Here is a 19,115-nt window from a genome sequence, read left to right on the forward strand (position 1 = left end):
ACCTGCCGCCCGAAGCCGGGGTGGCTGTGGGACCCTGCTGCTGTGGGGGGGCAGCCCTGGCCCCTCAGGACAAGCGGCACGTTTGCCCCCGCCTGCCACGCTGACCAAAACCGACACCCCGGCCCCGCCGCGGCCTTTCCAAGCCCGCCAGCCCCACACCAGCCTGGGGCGCCCCGTCCGGCTCGGGCTGCCCAAGGCAGGCACACCCAGGGGCCCTCAGCGGCCTTTCCTGACGGCGCCTCCCAGCGAGGTGGACGCGCCCGGGGCGAGGTGGCCGCAGGGCCCGGCTGTCCTCCAGGAGGGGAGACCCGGGAAGCGCCCTCCGCACCTGCCCGGGCGGGGAGCCGCGCCCAGAGCCCATCCTCTGCCTGTCCAGGGGCGCCGCTGGGGGAGCAGCGCCTGGCAAGGAGGCCCCCCTGGAGGGCCCTGCTTGACCCCACTGTGGCCGGGACCCCCGCTTCCACGGCGGACGACGTGAGGGCCCCGGCTTTGCCCCCTGTGGGCGCGCATCTGGGCCTGGGGGTCGCGCGGGCCGCGCCGCCGCCTGCTGTCGGGGGGCGCAGCGTCTCAGCCCCGGCAGCGCGCCCCGCACCCCCCAGCGCCCCAACTCGACTCCGGAGCCGGAAAAGCCGGCTCCAGCCGGCGCGGACCCCCACCCCCGCGGCCCGGCGCGCGACCCACCCCGAACCTGCCGTGCGCACAACGGCCTGTTACCCCGAGAATTGTCTTCCCAGAGACACCCTAACCCTAGCCCCGGCACCCCAGGTGGCCCTGTTTGGGGTGCAGGTGTGCGCGGCCGCCAGGCCAGCCCGGGCCTCGGAGCCACCCCGCCCCGGCTCGCGAGTCCTGGGAGCCCCACGCGCCCCCGACCCCAGCCCCGCCCGCGCGGTCCGCAGCTGCAGAAGCGGGGGCCCCGGGCCGCCGTCCACACGGAGGCGACAACCCGCGCGAGGACGCCCGGCCACACCGCGGCCCCCGGCCCGCCCCGGGGGCGGCCCCCGCCTCGCCCGCCCGCCCGCCCCCCGCAGCCTCGGGCGCCGCGTCCCCGCGCGCCCCCCGCAGCCCGCAGCCCGCAGCCCCGCTCCACGCGCCCGCCCCGCGGGACAGGCCGTTCCCGGGCGCCATCCGCGGCGGGCCCCGCGGCGGGAGGGGAGGCGCAGCGGCTCCCGGGCACCCCCCGCCCCGGGCAACCCCCCCCCCCGCCCGGCACCCCCCCCGCCCGGCAGCCCCCGCCCCGGCACCCCCGCCCGGGCACCCCCCCGCCCCGGCACCCCCCCCGCCCCGGCAGCCCCCGCCCCGGCACCCCCCGCCCGGGCACCCCCCCGCCCGGCACCCCCCCCCCGCCCCGGCACCCCCCGCCCGGGCACCCCCCGCCCCGGCACCCCCCCCCCCGCCCCGGCGCCCCCCGCCCGGCACCCCCCCGCCGGGCACCCCCCCGCCCCGGCCCCCCCCGCCCCGGCAGCCCCGCCCCGGGCATCCCGCCCGGGCACCCCCGCCCCGGCATCCCCGCCCGGGCCCCCCCACCCCGGCAACCCCGCCCCGGCACCCCCCGCCCCGGGCAACCCCCGCCCCGGCACCCCCCCGCCCCGGCACCCCACGCCCGGGCACCTCCCGCCCCGACAGCCCCGCCCCGGGCAACCCCCACCCCGGCACCCCCGCCCCGGCCCCCCCGCCCCGGCACCCCCCGCCCTGGCGTCTCCGCGGGCCCGGGGCAGCCGCGCGGCTTCGGGGCGCCGGGGCGGAGGCGGCGCCTGCGGGGCGGGACCCCCGTGCGGGCGGCGCCCCGGCTCAGCGGCGCGTCCGGCGGCTCCCGCCCCCGGCCCGGCCCGCCCGCTCCCCGGCCGCCGCCCCCTCGGGCCCGCGCGCCCGCCCCGGCTGCCGGCCGCCCGCGACCCCAGCCGGGCCCGGCCCGCCCCGCCCCCCCCGAGCGCGCCGGCCGCGGACGGCCGGGACCGGGGCCGCGGGTCGGGTTCGGGCCGGCGGCCGCAGGGCCGGACGCGGGTTGGCCACTAGGCGGCGCTCGCCCCCGCCCGCCCCGGCCCGTCTCCCTGGCAACCCGCTCGGCCCCGCCCCAACCGGCTCGTAAACAGGAAGTGGGCGTGCGCGCGAAGGTCGCTTCCGGCGCGGCGAGGGGCGGGAGCGACGGTGATCGGCGGCAGGGCGGGGCCAATGGCGGAAGACGGCTGGGGACGAACCAATCGCGGCGGGCGCGCGCGGCCGGGGGCGGGCCCCGAGGCGGGGCTGCCGGGCGGAGCCAATCGCGGCGGGCGGGGGCGGGGCGTCGGGGCGGCGGCGGCGGGCCGGGCCGGGCCGGGCCGGGGCCGGGGCCGGGCGGCGGCGGGGCGGCGATGCTGCAGCTGCGGGACACCGTGGACTCGGCGGGCACCAGCCCCACGGCGCTGCTGGCGGCCGGCGAGGAGGGCGGCGCGGCGCGGGCGGGGGGCGGCCGGCGGCGGGGTCGCCGCTGCGCCAGACCCTGTGGCCGCTCAGCGTCCGCGACCCCACGCGCCGCGCGCGCGTCAAGGAGTACTTCGTGTTCCGGGTGCGCCGGGCGCGGGCCCCGACCGGCCCCGATCGGCCCCGGCCCGATCCCCGCCCCTGATCCCCGGCCCCGATCCCGGCCCCGATCCCGGCCCCTGATCCCCGGCCCCTGATCCCCGGTCCCCGCCCGGCCCCCGATCCCGCCCGGCCCCCGATCCCCCGCCCCGGCCCCCGATCCCCGCCCCGATCGCCGGCCCTGATCCCGGCCCCCGCCCCGGCCCCCGATCCCCGGCCCCCGATCCCCGGCCCCGATCCCCGGCCCCCGATCCCCGGCCCCGATCCCGGCCTGATCCCCCGGTCCCCGCCCCGGCCCCCGATCCCCGCCCCGGCCCCCGATCCCGCCCGCCCCCGATCCCCGGCCCCGATCCCCGGCCCCTGATCCCGGCCCCCGATCCCCGGCCCCCGATCCCCGGCCCCCGATCCCCGGCCCCTGATCCCCGGCCCCGACCCCGGCCCTCGACCCCCGCCCCGGCCCCGCGCGCTGACCGCCGCCCCCGCCCGCAGCCCGGGACCATCGAGCAGGCGGTGGAGGAGATCCGCGTGGTGGTGCGGCGGTGGAGGACGGCGACATCCAGGGGTGTGGCTGCTGACCGAGTACGCCGGGGCGGGCGCGGGGGCGGGGAGGTGGGGGGGAGGTGGGGAGGGGGACCAGGGGCGGGGCCGCCCCGCCGCTGCGCCTGCCTGAGGCCCACGGTCCGACCGTCTGTCCGTCGCAGGCTGGACCACTGGAACAACGAGAGGGAGCGGCTGGTGCTGGTCACCGACCAGGCCCTGCTCATCTGCAAGTACGACTTCATCAGCCTGCAGTGCCAGCAGGTGGTCAGGATCGCCCTGGACGCGGTGGACACCATCTCCTTCGGGGAGTTCCAGTTCCCCCCCAAGTCACTCAACAGGTAAGTCCGCGGCGCCCGCCCTCGGGGCCAGCCCCAGGGTGGCCCTCCCCGGGCTGGGGGCGGGCCTGGGCCAGGGTGAGGACAGACACGTTTGAAAACGTTGGTGGACAATGTCAAGCACCGATTTTTGTGCTTCAGGGGAATTTCCCGAAGCATGAGAAACCCGCACACCAGCGCAGCCGGTCGCACTGAACGGTGGGCTTTAGGGTCTTGACAGGAGCTCTGAATGGGACACTGGAGGCAGAGCGAGAAAGGTCTCAACAAAGTGAGGCTTCCAGGAGAAGGGACCGCGGTGGACAAGTGTCTTGCAGCCCGTCAATGCGGTGCCCGCGATCGATTAAACCTTAGTCATTGTGGAGGTTAAACTGCTCGCCAGAACGACGTCTGTCACCTGCCATCCCGCCGGGGACCTGGCACAGGCGCTTTCCTGTCATGGCCGCGGGGCCTGTCCTCCCCTGTCACCCGGGGGCCGGGCCCTGCCAGAGCTGTGGCCACTGTGTGAAGTCTGGTTCCATCTTTTAACTTGTTAGGCGAGAAGGCTCTGGGATCCGCATCCAGTGGGACAGGCAGAGCCGCCCCTCCTTCATAAACAGGTGGAACCCCTGGTCCACCAGCATGCCCTACGCCACCTTCACAGAGCACCCGATGGCCGGAGCCGACGAGAAGACGGCCTCTCTGTGCCAGGTGAGAGGGCAGTGCATCCCCCCAGCAGGCCATGGCTGTGGCCTGCACGGCCCAACGCCGAAGCCCCAGCGGGCAGTTGAGCTGCTGGAGAAACCGAGCACATAAGCTGCACGTTCCAGATGTCAGCAAGCCCAGGGCAGAGCGGCCGGCTGTGGCCAGTGGTTAGCAGAGCTGTGACGTGGCTTCCCATTGCCAGGCCAACTTGGGCAGGGGCCCGCAGGGTTCTGCTAGCCTGCGACGGGGTCTCTGTGAGCAGAGGCCTCAGGGCCCGCGGAGGCACCTGCTCGCCAGTTGCCAGCCACAGCCTGAGGGGGGCAGGAAGGCTGAGCTGGGCCTCTGAGGCAAGCACTCAGGCCTGCAGAGCGCTGCGGGGATGCTGGGCTCACCCAGGAGGCCTGACGCCGCCATGTGCCACACCGAGGGCCATCAGAACGTGGCTGCAGCAGCTCTGGGGCGGGGGGGCGTTTGTCCCGGGCTGGCCTTCTCCAGGTATGAACCTGGCGGCCCTGTTTTCTCTTTAAGCTGGAGAGCTTCAAAGCCCTGTTAATCCAAGCTGTTAAAAAGGCCCAGAAGGAGAACCCGCTGTCGGGACAAGCCAACGGCGTGCTGGTCCTGGAGCGCCCCCTCCTCATCGAGACCTACGTGGGCCTGATGTCCTTCATCAACAATGAGGCCAAGCTGGGCTACTCCATGACCAGAGGCAAGATTGGCTTCTAGCAGGCACCGCTCCTGCCCGCCAGGCTGGTGTGGGCTCCTCAGCCGGGCAGGGCATCTGGTCCAGTGAGCAGCTCAGGCGCGAGAGGGCCTCACGGCCTGTACTGGCCGGGACTCCACTGTCTACGCCTGCCGTGTCCTGTCCCCCGAGTGTCTCCATGTGGCTCCTGCTCCTTCCCGCCCGGCCCCACAGCATGTCAACCACTGCCCCCAGAGTCCAGGAGCGCACCCGCTGGCACCTCCCTGGTAGACTCCCTGGTCTACCCCTGGTAGACTCCTGGTAGCCCGGGGGCCTGGGCCTGAGCCCACGTGCCTGCACACGTGGTGTCCAGGTTTGTATTTTGAAACTTGGTCCATTTTCTCAAAACTGAGCAGAAAAGCAGGCAGCGGGCGGGTGGGCTGGGCAAGCAACGTCTGCTGTCAGCTCAGAAAGCAGCTCCTTCTGTGTAAGCGCGTCTGACATTCATCTACACGACTTCCCAGGCCCAGAAACATCTGCAGGCGGCCATGCCAGGCCCTGCTGTCAGTGTGGACGGTCACCTTAGTGGTGGCTCACGCGAGGCTGCGCTGGCATGTGCCAGCACCCCCACTGAAGGGCCCAGTCTGCCCTCTGGGGCAGCGGTGGAGGCAGCAAGGCCTGCGGTTTTCCCAGGCAGGGGACGCACTCCCCGGCGGGCTCAGGCTGGGACTCGGGGCTTCTCTGGGGCCCTGGCACCCCACACCCTCCTTGCTTGCTGGCTTGATTGGAGCCTCTGTGGATAAACTCTGTGTGCTCGCAGGTGTCTGCCTCCTTGTTTCCCGCACAGCGGCACCCACTGGCATGCGAGAGCTGGGCATGGAGCCTGCCCGTGTGGGCCGAGCCTTGGCTGTCTGCCAGTGGAGCCACGGGGATGGGTGGGCGGCCGGCGGCGCTCTAGGGAAGGACCGCGATCAGGAAACGGACCTTTTATGTGGCTGCACTTGAGGCTTCAGCTGTGTCCTGGGAGTGGGCTCAGGACGCGAGGGGCTACCCCACAACTGGGCAGACCCGGGTCAGGCCCGCCCCACCCCACCCTGGGCTAAGCCCAGAGGGCTGGCCCTGTTCCCGGCAGGGGCACACCACAGTAGGCTGGGGACCCCAGCCTGCCCCTCCCCACACTGCAGGGCAGACCCCGCAAGCAGGGCCACTTAGGGCTCACCGAGTCCCTAAAACAGTGAACCTAACAACTTAAAACCAATCCAGAAAACCTCCCTGTGACTGAAATTGCTCCAAAAAAATAAGCATCAACCATTTCATAAATTATCATTTATTTTAAATAAGAAAAGCCAGTTTATACCATACATATTTACAAAGACCCTGGATATAGAAAAATAAAAGCAAGTGGTTCCGCGTGGAGCAGGCCCGGGCAGCGACCCCCGCCCAGAGGTCCTGGCGGTGCACAGCACCTACATGTGGTCCCCCAGCTGCCCCAAGGCCGCGCGGACCCCCTCCTCCAGCTCCAGGAAGCACAGGCAGAAGTGGTCCCTGCTGAGGAGGGCCAGCGCGTCCCCGCGGCACTGCCAGCACAGAGACAGCACCTGGAAGTCACCTGGAGGACACAGGCCCGAGGGTTAGTGCAGAGGGCCGGGGTCAAAGGTGAGCACGGCCCCTGCCAGACTTCACGGGTGCACGATGGCCACCCCAGTCAGGCAGGGCCCCCTCCTCGCCGTGCCTGGCACTGGTCACCCAGAGACAGCAGCCTCCGGTGCCTGTGGCCTGGGACTCACCTTCCCCGGGCACCTGCACCGACAGGCAGCCGGCGGGCGACCACAGGTACACCTTGCTGCCCGCCGTGCAGACGGCCAGCCGGGGCCGCTGCGGGTCCCACTGGAAGGCGCGCACGGGGGCCCGCTGCTCCAGCACCACGGACAGCCTCAGCTTCCGCACGTCCCAGATCCAGACGGCGTTGGGCACATTGTCTAGGGCAGAAGCAGCCCGTCTCAGCTCCCCACAGGAGGCACGGGGGAAAGGGGTGGCAGTGCTCTGAGGTAAGAGCAGGCGCCAGGCCCTCCCCGGGGATGGTCGCTCCCTCAGGCTTAAGGAGGCTCAAAAGCACACGTGAGGCTTTTCCGACGGTCCTATAAACGTAGGCCCGTCTCGTCCAGAGCGGGCAGGACACTGCTCTTCACCGTCAGAGGTGGGCGGGGTGGAGATCAGGCCGGCCCTGCTGCCTGCCCAGGCCGAGAGGTTCCTGTGGGCTCTGGCCACACTCAGCAGTGCCCGCGCAGCCCTGGCCTGCCCAGCCCTGGGGATGGTGGGCACACGGTGGTGACACTGACCGTTCCTCGTCGCCAGGAAGCAGTTGTCGGGACTGAAGGCCAGTGCGCCAATGCCAATTTTAGGGTTCGCCCTGTCAGTCACGGGCTTCAGGGCCTGCAGGGACACTGGTATCGAGGCGATCTCAACTAGAACACGAGAGGGCCGCGGTCAGCTCGGCGGGGCGCGCCATCCCGGATGCCTGGGCCTATGAGCGCTCGGCTCGAGGGAAGACAAAGCCTGGACATTAAAAGCAGGGGGGTCCCTGCAGGGGTGCCCGCGGGTCCCCTGGACGAGAGGGCGGCCGTCACCCTGGGGCTGGCGGGAGGGGCCTCCCTGCGGACGCACTCGGCTGGGGGCCTGGCAGCTCACGCCTCGGCACGGAGGCGCCGTCCACAGCTTTCCTCGCGCCGTCACGGCTGCAGCTGGGTTCCTGCGGGTCCGCAGGCCGGCCACGTCTGGCCCCGACTGCCCACTTTGCAGTTGGGACTGGGACACCTGCTGCCCGCTGGGGCCACAGCTGCCCGCAGGCCTCGCTGCCTGGACCCCCACCCTCTGGGCTCGTGACTGACAGGAGCTGCCCTAGGAGCTGGGCAGCCGTGGAGTCTGGATTCTGGAGACTCCGTCTGCACAACAAAAGCCTCCCGGCGGCCCCCACACCGTCCTCGCCACCAGCCGCGTGGCGCCCGGAGAGGAGCGCACACTGAACAGAGCACCCAGCACCCTGGCCTGGAGGCACCGCCCGGAGCACCCAGCACCACCTGGAGGCCCAGCCCAGCTGCTCACACTTGCTCTCGGCCGAGGAGCGGGGGCCCGCGGCGACCCGGGGCGGCGGGAAGGGGTGGCGGCCCAGCGCCAGCCGCGGGCTCTTCTCAGCCTCCCGGTACACCACCTGGGGGACGCGAGGATACTCAGGGGCGGCGCCGGCTTGGGCCTGGCTCCCCAGGGGCTCCCTGGTGCAGGCACAGGCGCCTCTGCCTGCTCCCCGCAACACCCACCTGTGACTCATGGGGGTGCGCGGAGTCCTGAGGGTGGGGCTCGGCCTGCCCCCCAGGGTCTGCTGAGCGAGCAGATGCACACAACCCTCAGGACCTCTGCGCCCCCGTGCCCGCAGGCCTATACTGGCCCCATCACCTCCTCTGGATGTCAGCCCCGCAACCCCGGCCACCCCGGGGAGACGCCCAGGCAGGGCAGGGGACACAGGCCTGTGGGAGGTGGGGCCGCCAGGAGCGCAGCAGCAGCCCGGGGGGGGGGGGCTGCGCTGGCCCGCGGCGCCAGGAGAAGCCCAGGCCACAGGTAGAGGGCGAGGCGGAGGGTGGTGGCGTGACGCCGGTGTCCCAGCGAGTCCCGAGGGTGACGAGCGCTCCCTCCCCCCAGGACAAGGCCCAACGAGCAGGCGTGCACTCACGACTTTGGGGTCAGTGACGGCGGCGGGGTGCCCGAACTCCGTGAGCATCTTCCAGGTCACGTGGTTAAGGATGCGCACCTGGCGAGGGGGGGGCGCGGTCAGGCCCGTCTGGCCGTCTGCCCCCGCCCCAGCCGTCACCCGCGCGGTCCTCACCTTCCCGTCATAGCTCCCCACCGCCAGGAACTGACTGCTGGGGCTCCAGGCCACGGCCTTGATGCCCAGCGACCACTCGTAAGCGGAGAACGCGGACAGCAGCCGGCCGTCCAGGGAGTACAGCAGGATCTTGTACTGCGGGCGAGAGCGCCTGTCAGCCCGCGTCCGGAGGAGCCAGCCCTGCGCGCGCGCCGAGGTGGGCAGTGCAGTGGACAGCGTCCCAGGGCGGGGATGGGGCCCCCGGCAGCACCGAGGCTGAGGCGGGGAGCAGGGCGGCGCGTGGCGGGCTGCACGGGGAAGCGCGGCGAAGGCTGGGCTGGGCCGCGCCCGCACTACCTCCAGACAGCTGTCCCAGGCCGCCAGCACGCAGCCGTTGGGGGCCCACTCGATCCCGGCCAGGTCCTGGGTGTCCGTGTCAAAGTGCTTCCGAGGGGAGAGGGAACAGTCACTTGGGAGCTACTCCCTCCAACACACCCGCCAGCCCGGCGGCGCCGCTGCCTGGGGCCTGCCCGCGGCTGTGACAGAGGCTCGGCCTCTCCCTGGCTCCTCCCGGCCGGGCCAGCTCCTTCCAGACCAGCCAGCAGATGCTGCCTGCGGGTGAGGGGCCCTCGGGGCTGGCCGCATTCCAGAGGTTTCCCCCAGACCCTGGGGGCCCACGGCCCTGCCCCGTCAGCAGGAGGCCCCGGTGCGTGCGGACCAGTCCTCCGAGCGGGCCGGGAAACTGCGGCCACCCCTCCGCGGCGCCGCCCCGGCTCACCCTCAGCAGCTGCCAGTCGCTGCAGACGAAGATGCTCACGTAGTCCCGGCAGTCCCGCCGCTCGGCCAGGGCCAGGTAGCGGCCGTCCCGCGTGAAGGCCAGCCCTGCAGCAGGGGCGACACCGCAGGGGGGGCTGAGGGCCAGGGCGGAGCCCGCCCCGCACCCCGCCCCGGGCGCAGGACACGGGACCCCGGCCAGCGGCCTGCCTGCCGTCGCCCTGGGGCCGGACTCCTTGAGGGAAGCACGCGAGGTAAGAATGTGGAAATACACTGGCTGGAAATGAGACACCGGGGCTGCCGGCGGCCGGGTGTCCCCAGGACGCCTGTCGCCTGTCCCTCCCCGGGAGCACGTGCGACAGAGCTCCCGGCCGGCCAACTGGGGCGACGGGCCTGGCCTCGGGAAGGGCTGGACCCAGCGCGGCGCGGAGCTGGCAGGGAGGACATGTCACCCACGTCCTCGACACGGCGTCCTGGAGTCTCTGGGGACAGATGAGCCGGCGCAGGGGGCACAGGCGGCACCGAGGCTGCGTCAGCGTACGCTGCAGCTCCCCAGGAGGAAACGGTCAAAGAACCGCGAGAACGGGCTCTCCAGGAGCCGACTCACCCTGCTGGCAGGACTTGGGGTACTTGATGTAGGACACGGACTTGGTGCACAAGGACCACACGGTGATCCGCAGCTGTTGGGGGGAGGTGGCAAAGGGTCAGGTTCTTGGAAAGACTCCAGACGCCACGCCCGGCGCTGCTCACTTGCTGACAGTCGCGCCCGTGTTCTCGACCTCAAAGCGCCACCGTGTCCACCGGTGATCCCAGAGCCCGCCGGCCAGCAGGACGCATGGCCTCCCGTGGGGGACGAGCCCTCTGCTCCTGGACACAGTGACCCCCAGGCGCGGGGGCAGAAGGCGCGTCTCTCACCTCACAGCCGGGGGTGGGGGCTGCCCTTGCTGGCCCGGCCGCCCTGCTCCTGGGACAGCGGGAACCTGAGCCTCCTGTGGTGCTGGGAGCCGCCCGGGGCTCCTGCCCGCACCCCGGTCCCCATCCTGACGCCCGCTCAGGCAGCCACAGCCCAGACGCAGCACAGCCCCTCAGCTACTGGCTGGGCACGGCCGGGCCCCGGGCCCATCACCATCTCAACAGCCACCACGGAGCGGCCACCACGCTGGTCTCGGGGGACGCCCGCTCCTGCTGACCCGCCGCAGCTGAGTCCACGCGGGCGTCGCAGGGAGGGCTCTGGGAGACGCATCCCGTCCCGGGGCTCGGTTCTGCAGGTGCCGACCTCCCCTCTGGGGTGCGAGCGGGAGCGGAGGTCACATCTCAGGCGCCCGGCAAGGCCGGACGTGGCCCAAAGGACCTGAGCACGAAGCCTCAGGCTGGGCCAGGGGAGCTCAGATGACCCCTCTGAAAGCGCCCCGGGGCCTCGGGCGCGTAAACGGACGGCAGGCACGTGTCCAAGGGACACGCGTGCAGCCACACAACGTGGGCGAGGCCTTCAGCTGCCCCTGCAGGGCTGAGACGTGTGCCCGCCGTGCAGGCCAGGCAGAGCCGAGATGTCCCGGAAGGGCACCCACACGCCTGCGGCTGGGAGCAGCCCCGCGCCCCGTCGCACAGGCCGGCCCCAGCAGCCTGACGGTCGGCAGTGAGGCCCAGGGCAGCGGCGTCACCCCTCCCCGCAGGCCGCCGGTCACGGCACTCCTGCTTTTCCCCGTATTTAGAGACACGGCAACAGCCTGCAGCCGAGGCCCTCCCCCGTCAGGCCGGGGCGCCTCAGCACCAGACCAGGCAGCGTCTTGGCCGGGCCGGAGTAGCGCAGAGTCCGTGGAGCAAAAGGGCGAAGCCGCCACCCACAGACCAGAGCCCCCGGGGAGCGCAGGCTCGCGCTGCCGCCAGCGCAGTCGCTGAAGGAAAGGACGGCTTCAGCCCTAACCACCCAGAGAGGGGCGCTGAGCGGAGACGCATGTTTTCTGAGCTGGGCGCAAAGAGACGACACGCGCCTCCAGACCGCGGAGCTCCGACCCCAGGCGCCCCGCAGCCCCCGCTCACGTGGAACTCCGTGGTGTTGAGGATGTGCCGGCCGTCCGGGCTCCAGCAGGAAGCCACCAGCCCCGCGGAGCCTTCGTCGATTTTGCAGTGCCACTCGGGCTGCTCCAGGGACCACACCTGGGAGCAGGCGCAGGACGCAGCGTCAGCGACTGTCAAGCTAAGGACCGCCACGCCCCACAAGGGCCGCGCCGGCAGCCCACAGGACCCTGCCCGCACCTGCCTGTCCCGCCCACCCGCCCGTGCAGACAGGCACCGGGTCCCTCCCAAGACAGACCCGCTGGGCACCGGGGGGGCCCTCTAGACGCATCCACGACACCCCTGCTGCTGAACTGACCGTCACGAGCTCAGGATGTTTCTGCATTTGGGAAGCCCGCGTCAAGCTGGTGGAGACCCAGCACGACGTCAAAGAAAACCACACTGCCTTCTCCCCTAAACTAGGAGAGGCCGCCTGGCCCCACGCTGGGGCCCCGCTAAGAGGGGGTACCTGGACGAGCCCCCGTCTGTACATGGCACACAGGATGAAGAGGGAGTCGGCCGACCACTCGACATGCTGGATCTGGTCCAGGCACGTGTACAGCTGCAGGATCTGCAGGGAGTGCGCATCCCGGACCACCAGTCGGTACTGGACGCAGGAAGCCTGGCCATGGGGAGGGAAGCGCTGAGGTCCCACGCTCTCTGGCCCGGCCCCTGCACCCCCACTCTGGCTCCTCACGCCTGGATGGTGCGTCCCCACCACGCAGGTGCACAGTCGGCGCGTCCCAGGCCCAAGCCGGCCGAGACTCTGTGGAGTCATTCCCTACCTGAGCCGGCAGCCTAGATGCCCACAGGAGAGGGGCTGGAAAAGCTCTTCTGTGAGCTTAAGGAACCCTCTCCTAGTTTTACCACCCTCAGGCGATTTATGGGGAGAAGCCTCACGGTCAGTGAGAAGACATGGCTGCCCCTCGTGTGCACCAGGCTCAGGGCCACCCCGTCTGAAAGGCGAGATCTAGGGTTCAATTCTGCCAATGGGGAGTGCTCCATGGGGCTCTCCCACCTACTGAGAAGCCGCCTCTGCCCTGGTTCTCGACTTGGATGTCCAAACCCTGGCATGTCCTAACGCAGGAGCTGGGACCCATGCCGTCCACTGGGGCAGCTATGCGGAGCTTTGGGCGGGGCCTGGACACTGGGAAGACGGAGCCTTGAGGAGGAAGAACTCGAATGCCCCTCCCCCTTACTCAGTGTCCACAGGAGGAAGTCCCAGAAACAGTGGGGTGCACAGTGCTGCAGGTGGGGAGCACATCCATGCTGGAGGGGGCACCCTGCTCCCCAGGGGCAGAGACCCCTGCACCCGGGCCCCCCAGCCTGTGCCCTCTCCACCTGCTGTCCACCTGCGTCCAATCTCTCACCCTTTCAGACACTGGGACACGGAGCTGCCGCTTCCGAGGCCCATGAGCTTCCCCCTAAACTAACAGAACCCAGGAGGGCCGTGGGTCCCTCTGATCTGCAGCCATGCTGGCCAGAGGTGTGACCTTGGGCCCTGCCACCTGTGACTGGTGTGGGGGCGCAGTCTGGGACTGGCGGGGCCTCCAGGGGGGCGGTGCAGAACCTGAGCTCAGCTGTAAGCTGGCTGGCCACAGAGACAACCGCCATCTGGTGGCAACAGGGGAGCGGTAGCCTCCCAGGGGACAGCAGAGGCCCCCACACCTGTGTCAGCTTATCCCTAGTGCCAACTGCGAGTGTTCACATTACTGCTGTTTCCTTAAAGACAGTTTGTGTTGCGTTTACCAGCAATACAAGTGAATTAAGTGAATCTAAGTGAATTAAGTTTTATGTTGAGTATATTCATCTGCTGATTTAGATTAGTTTTCTAATGTTAATTGCTTCATTTTTTGTAACTCTTAAAGTCAAAGAAGATCATTCGTTTGTACTTTACAGATGTCCCTTAAAAGGAAAGTCACCTGAGTTTTCTATGGAAAAAGGAAGAGAGGCTGCAGAGGGCAACTAGCATGTCACTATTTCCGTCACGCTGTAGCTTTGCAAACTGCAGCCTGTAACAACCACATCTTCTGAAATGGTGTCTCTGTACCAACACTGGGAGAAACCACACAGAATCTGTTGCAAGACATTAAAAACGCTAACAGGGATCTACTTTCTTCAGAGTTTAGGACAGAACTCTGAGAGACCGACTCCAATGAGGTTATTAAGGATCCCAATCTTTTGATCAGAAGGTAAAACGCACCAAACTCAGGGGGGACACATCACCCTTCTCTTTATAATTCACTGAGACTTTCGTAAGTGACTTAAAAATTAATTTATGGGGTGAACTTCGAAAACATACCAAGGTTTCTGGATGCTATTTAAGCTAGACTGTGTCTGGTGCACCTGCGGGGTGCCCCAGCTCACCCCCCTGCTCACCCCCTGCGGGCGCCCCTGCTCACCCCCTGCGGGGTGCCCCTGCTCACCCCCCTGCGGGGCGACCCTGCTCACCCCCCTGCGGGGCGCCCCTGCTCACCCCCCTGCTCACCCCCCTGCGGGGCGCCCCTGCTCACCCCCCTGCGGGCGCCCCTGCTCACCCTCCTGCGGGGTGCCCCTGCTCACCCCCCTGCGGGGCGCCCCTGCTCACCCCCCTGCGGGGCTCCCCTGCTCACCCCCCTGCTCACCCCCCTGCGGGGCGCCCCTGCTCACCCCCCTGCTCACCCCCTGCGGGGCGCCCCTGCTCACCCCCCTGCGGGGCGCCCCTGCCCCCCCTGCGGGCGCCCCTGCTCACCCCCCTGCTCACCCCCCTGCGGGGCGCCCCTGCTCACCCCCTGCTCAACCCCCTGCGCGGCGCCCCTGCTCACCCCCCTGCGGCACCTGCGGCGCCTGCCCGGCCCCCGAGCCCGAGCCGCTCCGCCCGGGGAGGCAGCGGCCCCGCCGCCCCGCGGGGTCCCGCCCTGGCCGGGCCCCGCGGACGCTCACCAGGTACTTGCCGTCGGGGGAGAACTTGCAGAGCAGGCCGGAGAGCTTGAACACCTCGGAGAAATTCATGGCCGCCGCCCGGGGCGCGCGGGGCCGCGCCGAGAGCAGCCGAGCGCCCGCCGACCCGCTGCAACCGCCGCCGCGCGCCCGGAAGTGACGAGGCGGAAGCGCGCGCCCGCCAATCAGGGCTCCCGGCGGCCGCGCGGCATTCTGGGCCTTGTAGTTCGCGCGCCCCGCGCCGCCGGGCCTCCTCGCGAGCCGGGATTTCCCCGGAGCCGCGGATGCGCCCCTGGGTCCGCCCGCGGGCGGGGCGCGCGGTCCGGTTTGAATTTCGCGGGAACGGTCGCTCGTTTCTCGGCACGAACCCGTGCCCCGGGGCGCCGCGCGGCCAGCCTTGCAGAGAAATGACCCGCCGACCCGAAATTCAGATCTAACTGGGCGTCCGCGGGGTCACCTGCGTTCGGGGCGCGTCCCCGGCGGGGAAGTGGGGCGCACGCACCCCGCGCTCCTGCGCCAGGGCCGCCACGGGCCGCGGGTGCGCACCGCGTAGGCTTCACCTTCCAGGTGGGCAAGAGCAGACGTCCGCGCCGTCGGTGTTGGCGCAGTCCGGCCCCCCGGGACCCCCGGCCCCCCTCGGTCCCTCCCGGTCCCCCCCGCCCCGCCCCCCCCCCCCCAGCCTGCACCTGCCGCGGGCGCGCGAGCCCGCGCGAGGGGACCCGCCCCCGCCGCCCCGCCCGCGCCCTCCCCCCGAGGGGCCGCCCCGCCGGCCGCCCCCCGCTGTCCCTCGCGGCCTTGCCCGCCCCGGCGTCCCCGGGACGCGCACCCCGCCCGGCCGCCTCCTGCCCCGCCGCGGCCCCGGGCGAGCAAAGGGCAGGGGCGGGCGAGTGCGCCCCGCCCGGCTCCGCGCCCTCCCCGCGCAGGTGAGCAGGAGGGCGCGGGGGCGCCGGAGGGGCCGCCTCGCCGGTCAGCGCCGGCCCCGGGCCCCAGAGGCAGGTGCCGGCCCCGGGTGCTGCTCCGGGCGGGGGTCCTCCGAGCCCGGCCGCGCGCGGGGCCGGGGCCCGGGGCCGGCGCTGGAGCGAGCGGCGGGCGCGGGGGCTCCGGGCGGCGGGGGCTCCGGGCGCAGGGCCCCTGCCTGGTGCTGGGGCGGCGGGGAGCGCGCAGGGTGCAGAGGGGGCCTGGGGCGTACTCGGGGGCACGGGGCACCCCAGGACGAGGGGGCCGGGAGGGAGTGTGGCGCCCGGAGGGGCCGCAGGCCAGGAGGCCGGGCAGGGGCGAGCCTGGGGCCGCGCGCCCCAGGAAGAGGAGGAGGAGCCGCGCTCGGGCCACCCGGATGCCGGCGGCTCCCCGACCGCACCCCGGCCTCGCCCCCCGGGCGCCGCGGCTCCCCCCCGCCCCGGGGCAGCGCCCCGCGGGAAGCCGGGCGCCTGCAGGGCGGAGGGCGGCCGGGGTGGGGGGACGGGGCTGGGGGCGAGCGCCCCGGGCGGGCGCGGTGTCTGCCTCCCCGCAGCCTCGCCGCGCCCCGCGCCCCGCGCGCCCCAGCCCAGCCCGAGCCCCGCGCCCCGAGGGCGGCGAGCGCGTCCTGGCCGCGGGGCCGGGGCCGGCAGGGGCGCCGCGCGCCAAAGGTGGCGGGAAGGCGGCGGGGCGGGGCTCCCGGGACCCCGACTCGGACGCGGCCAGCTGGGGGGGCGGGGACCAGGCCCGGCCCGGCCGGCGCGCCGCCCCCCCTCCCGCCACGGCTGAGCGGCCCGCGCTGCCTTCCCGCCCGCCCGGCGGCGGGTGCTCGTGCCGGCCGCCCCTCCCCGCGCCTCCGCCCCGCGCCCATATAACCCGCCGCGCGGCCCCCGCCGCCCTGTCTCCGCCGCCGCCGGCCGCGCCGCCGCCCGCGCCCGCGCCCTCGCGGCCCGCCCCGGGGCTCCGCGGTGACCGGCGGACGCGCGGCTGGCGCTCGGAGCCCATGCCCCGGCCGCACGGCACAGGTAGGCAGCGCGGGACCCCGCGGGTCCCCGGGCGCCCCTGGGCTCCGCCGCCCGCTGGGGCGCGCTGGGAGGGGCCTCCCGGGTCCCGGCCCCGCCTCGGACCAGTGCCTGGGGCCTGGCACGTGGCGCTGGAGTGAACCCCGGGATGCGGCCTCCTGGCCAGGAGCATCCTCGCTGGGGGACCCGCAGGGCCTCCTCCTGCCGCCACGCCCCACACCCTGGCATCTGCGAAGGGGCGCTGAGGTGGCCCTGGGGGGTCAGGAGTCCTCCAGGCACTGCCCCCGCACCCAGGCTGGGGAGACCAGGTCCTCCCAGCCAGGGCACGCCACAGCTAGAGCGGACCAGGGACCTGCCCAGGCCGTGGAGCGACACTGAGGGCACCTGGTGCCCGCCTGCCTCCTGAGGAGGGGCGGCCGGGGCCGGCGAGGGGCTGCCTGGCCCTCCCGGCTGTAGCCACTGCCCGCCCGGCCTTCGCTCTGCGTGGGGCCGCTGCTTGCGGTGAGCCTGGCTTGTTTGTCTCTTCCGAGGTCGAGTGCAGGGGCCGGCGTCGAGGTGGGGGACAGCGGGTCAGCCAGCAGGGGCGGGAGAGCTGCCGGCGCCCACTCGGACCCAGGTCGTCAGGTCCAAGGGGGCTGGCGTGGCCGCTGGGCAGGGCCCCAGCACACAGCTGGGGTTTGCTGCCGCCTTGACGGTTGGATTTGGGGGCTGAGCGAGCCAGGACAAAGCGGGCAGCTCCGAGGGCACCACACTCCCCCGTCTTTTGATCTAGCTAAAAGTGGCCGAGGGGGGCGCGCACTGCGCGGAGAGCATGGACAGGTGTGGGGGACGCGTGTGATTTTGAACAAAGATCAAGCCGGAGCGCGGCGCCGCGTCTGCCCACCTGATGGGGTCGAGCTAACGGCAGGCCTGGGGTCAACCCCAGGACGCTTGCCCTGCCTTTGGGTCCTTCTGGAAACTCCCGAGGGCTGCCTGGCCAGACCGGGCAGCGGTCAGCGGCGGAGCCCGTGTCCACTTAGCGGGCATGGAGCAAGCCACCCGCTTGGGCCGCGTTTACCGTGGGTCAGGAAGGGAGACGCAGTCCCTGCCCACGATGCCACACTAGAGGGTTTCGTTCCCAGAGTGGGCCCAGAGCGAGACCCGGAGAGCCGGAGCCCCGGGTGGGGGGCACAGCCCTGGGAGCCAGCAGGGCTCCCCAGGAAGAACGGGGGGCTGGCGGTAAGGCAGGGGTCTGCGCGTGACTCGGGTGGAGGAGGGTGGCGTTGGGCAGGGCCCGTGGCCGGGCCCTCTGTTCTGTTCCGTCCGTCCTTCCAGTGTGTGCCCCCACACCCAAGGGGGGGCACAGGGGCCGGGCGGGGAGGGGAGCTGAGGGAGGGAGCCACAAACCCCAGAAGGCGGTGGAGGTCTCGCCCGGGGCCAGGGACAAAGATGTCCACCCTGAGACCCCACCCCCAAAGCCCACCCGAGCCCCCACCGGCTGGTGCTGAGAGGAAGCTCCCTGCCCTGCGCGGGGGCAGTTTGCGGTCGCTGCCTCCCAGGGGGGCCCGTTGCTCAGAGGCTGCGTTGAAACTTGGGGTTTCAAACAACCAGAAAGTCTTCAAATGACTATTTCTTCTTAGAATTCCCTCAGAAAGGGCACACTTCTAATATTTTCAAGTCGAGTCAGCGTGATAAGGTATCGTTTCCTCGTGGTTGAGCTTCATAGAAAGAAAGTAAAAAACGTGGCCCCGCGTTCCGCCCTCACCCGCGTCCTGATGTGGCCCACGTGGCCCGGGTGACCGGCCCATCGGCCCCGCCCAGCGCTGCCACCCTGCATGGCCTTCCACAAACCCGGGGACACGCCTGTCGCTGGCAGGGTCCACTCGAGTGTCCCCGAAACACTCCTTTTCTTTTTTACATTTGTCTTGTTAAGGGGGTTACACAGGACGCCCAGAAAGTTCCTCCTGTGGGCATTCCGTAGAGGAGAGTGGTCTAGTTACCGTACGTGCCCTCTGCTCCCTGGCCAGCGAGGACAGCAGCTCCCGCTGGGCTGCGGACGGGACAGCAGTGACCCCCCCCCCCCCGCCCTCCACCTGGCTGGTGTTCACGTGCACGTCAGGCATTCGCACATCAAAACTACTTTCTCTTCCTGGACATGCCCCCCAAGTCGGAGACCCAAAGGGGAAAACACATCCAGTTTTGCAGCTGTGTGGGGAGCACGGTGCGGGGGTGCAGCTCAGGGGTGGGGGCAGCTCGGGGCCAGTGTGGTGGCACCAGCTCCCGAAAGGCACATGGAGGAGAGAGGGCTGCAGGCTGCCCCCTGACGTCTATCCCGGCCCACGAACGTCCTGGCCCCGGACAGACAGACGCGCCCTCAGTCGGCTCCTGATTCCCGCCTTCTCTGCCCCCACCTGCAGGGCCCCTTCCCCTTCCGGCCTCTCGGCCCCCCTCTGTGGCCTCCCCCATGCCCTCCCCCCTGCCCAGACCATACCCCTCACCACTGCTGAGCACCCCAGACAGCACCACCCGGCTGGGCTCTGCGTCCGCTCTCTCTTGGCTCGGGCCGTGGCCGCGGGGCGGGGTGCAGTGCAGGGAGGAGCCTCCTCTGGCCTCCCACAGGCCAGCTCTGGGCGCTTGTCCACTCAGAAACCGGTAGGACGCCAGGAAGCCCAAAGGGCGTGGCTGAGCTCAGCTGCGGGGTCCATCCAGCCGCTGGTGCCCAGCACGCCCAGGCAGAGGACTGGGGTGCGGCCCCTGGGCTGGGC

General features: G+C 71.5%; 2 protein-coding genes across 3 annotated transcripts; one reads left to right on the plus strand and one right to left on the minus strand.

Moving 5' to 3' along the window:
• Positions 1–2,348: 2,348 nt before the first annotated feature.
• TPRG1L (tumor protein p63 regulated 1 like) lies at positions 2,349–5,630 on the plus strand. Its single transcript, XM_037499504.2, is given in 8 exon segments — positions 2,349–2,424; positions 2,427–2,542; positions 3,046–3,091; positions 3,094–3,117; positions 3,120–3,135; positions 3,258–3,434; positions 3,965–4,118; positions 4,641–5,630. Coding segments are annotated over 8 exon segments (804 nt in total). The 3' UTR covers positions 4,836–5,630.
• Positions 5,631–6,000: 370 nt separating this feature from the next.
• On the minus strand, positions 6,001–14,505 carry WRAP73 (WD repeat containing, antisense to TP73). Of its 2 annotated transcripts, XM_037499502.2 has the most exons (12): positions 14,399–14,505; positions 11,946–12,098; positions 11,462–11,578; positions 10,029–10,101; positions 9,426–9,529; positions 9,005–9,091; positions 8,669–8,803; positions 8,516–8,593; positions 7,894–7,999; positions 7,131–7,256; positions 6,579–6,770; positions 6,003–6,400 (listed from the first exon to the last, which is right to left on the minus strand). In XM_037499502.2, exons 1-12 carry the CDS (start codon positions 14,465–14,467, stop codon positions 6,258–6,260), a joined length of 1,383 nt encoding a protein of 460 aa, XP_037355399.1. In that variant the 5' UTR covers positions 14,468–14,505; the 3' UTR covers positions 6,003–6,257. The 2 variants fall into 2 exon arrangements, with proteins under 2 accessions (XP_037355400.1, XP_037355399.1); XM_037499503.2 differs by lacking the exon at positions 11,462–11,578 and having other exon boundaries at positions 6,001–6,400.
• Positions 14,506–19,115: the final 4,610 nt, after the last annotated feature.

The sequence above is a fragment of the Talpa occidentalis genome, unplaced genomic scaffold (genome assembly GCF_014898055.3).
Source record: "Talpa occidentalis isolate TD23 unplaced genomic scaffold, MPIMG_talOcc4v2.1 talOcc4.9, whole genome shotgun sequence".
NCBI classification, from domain to species: Eukaryota; Metazoa; Chordata; class Mammalia; order Eulipotyphla; family Talpidae; genus Talpa; species Talpa occidentalis.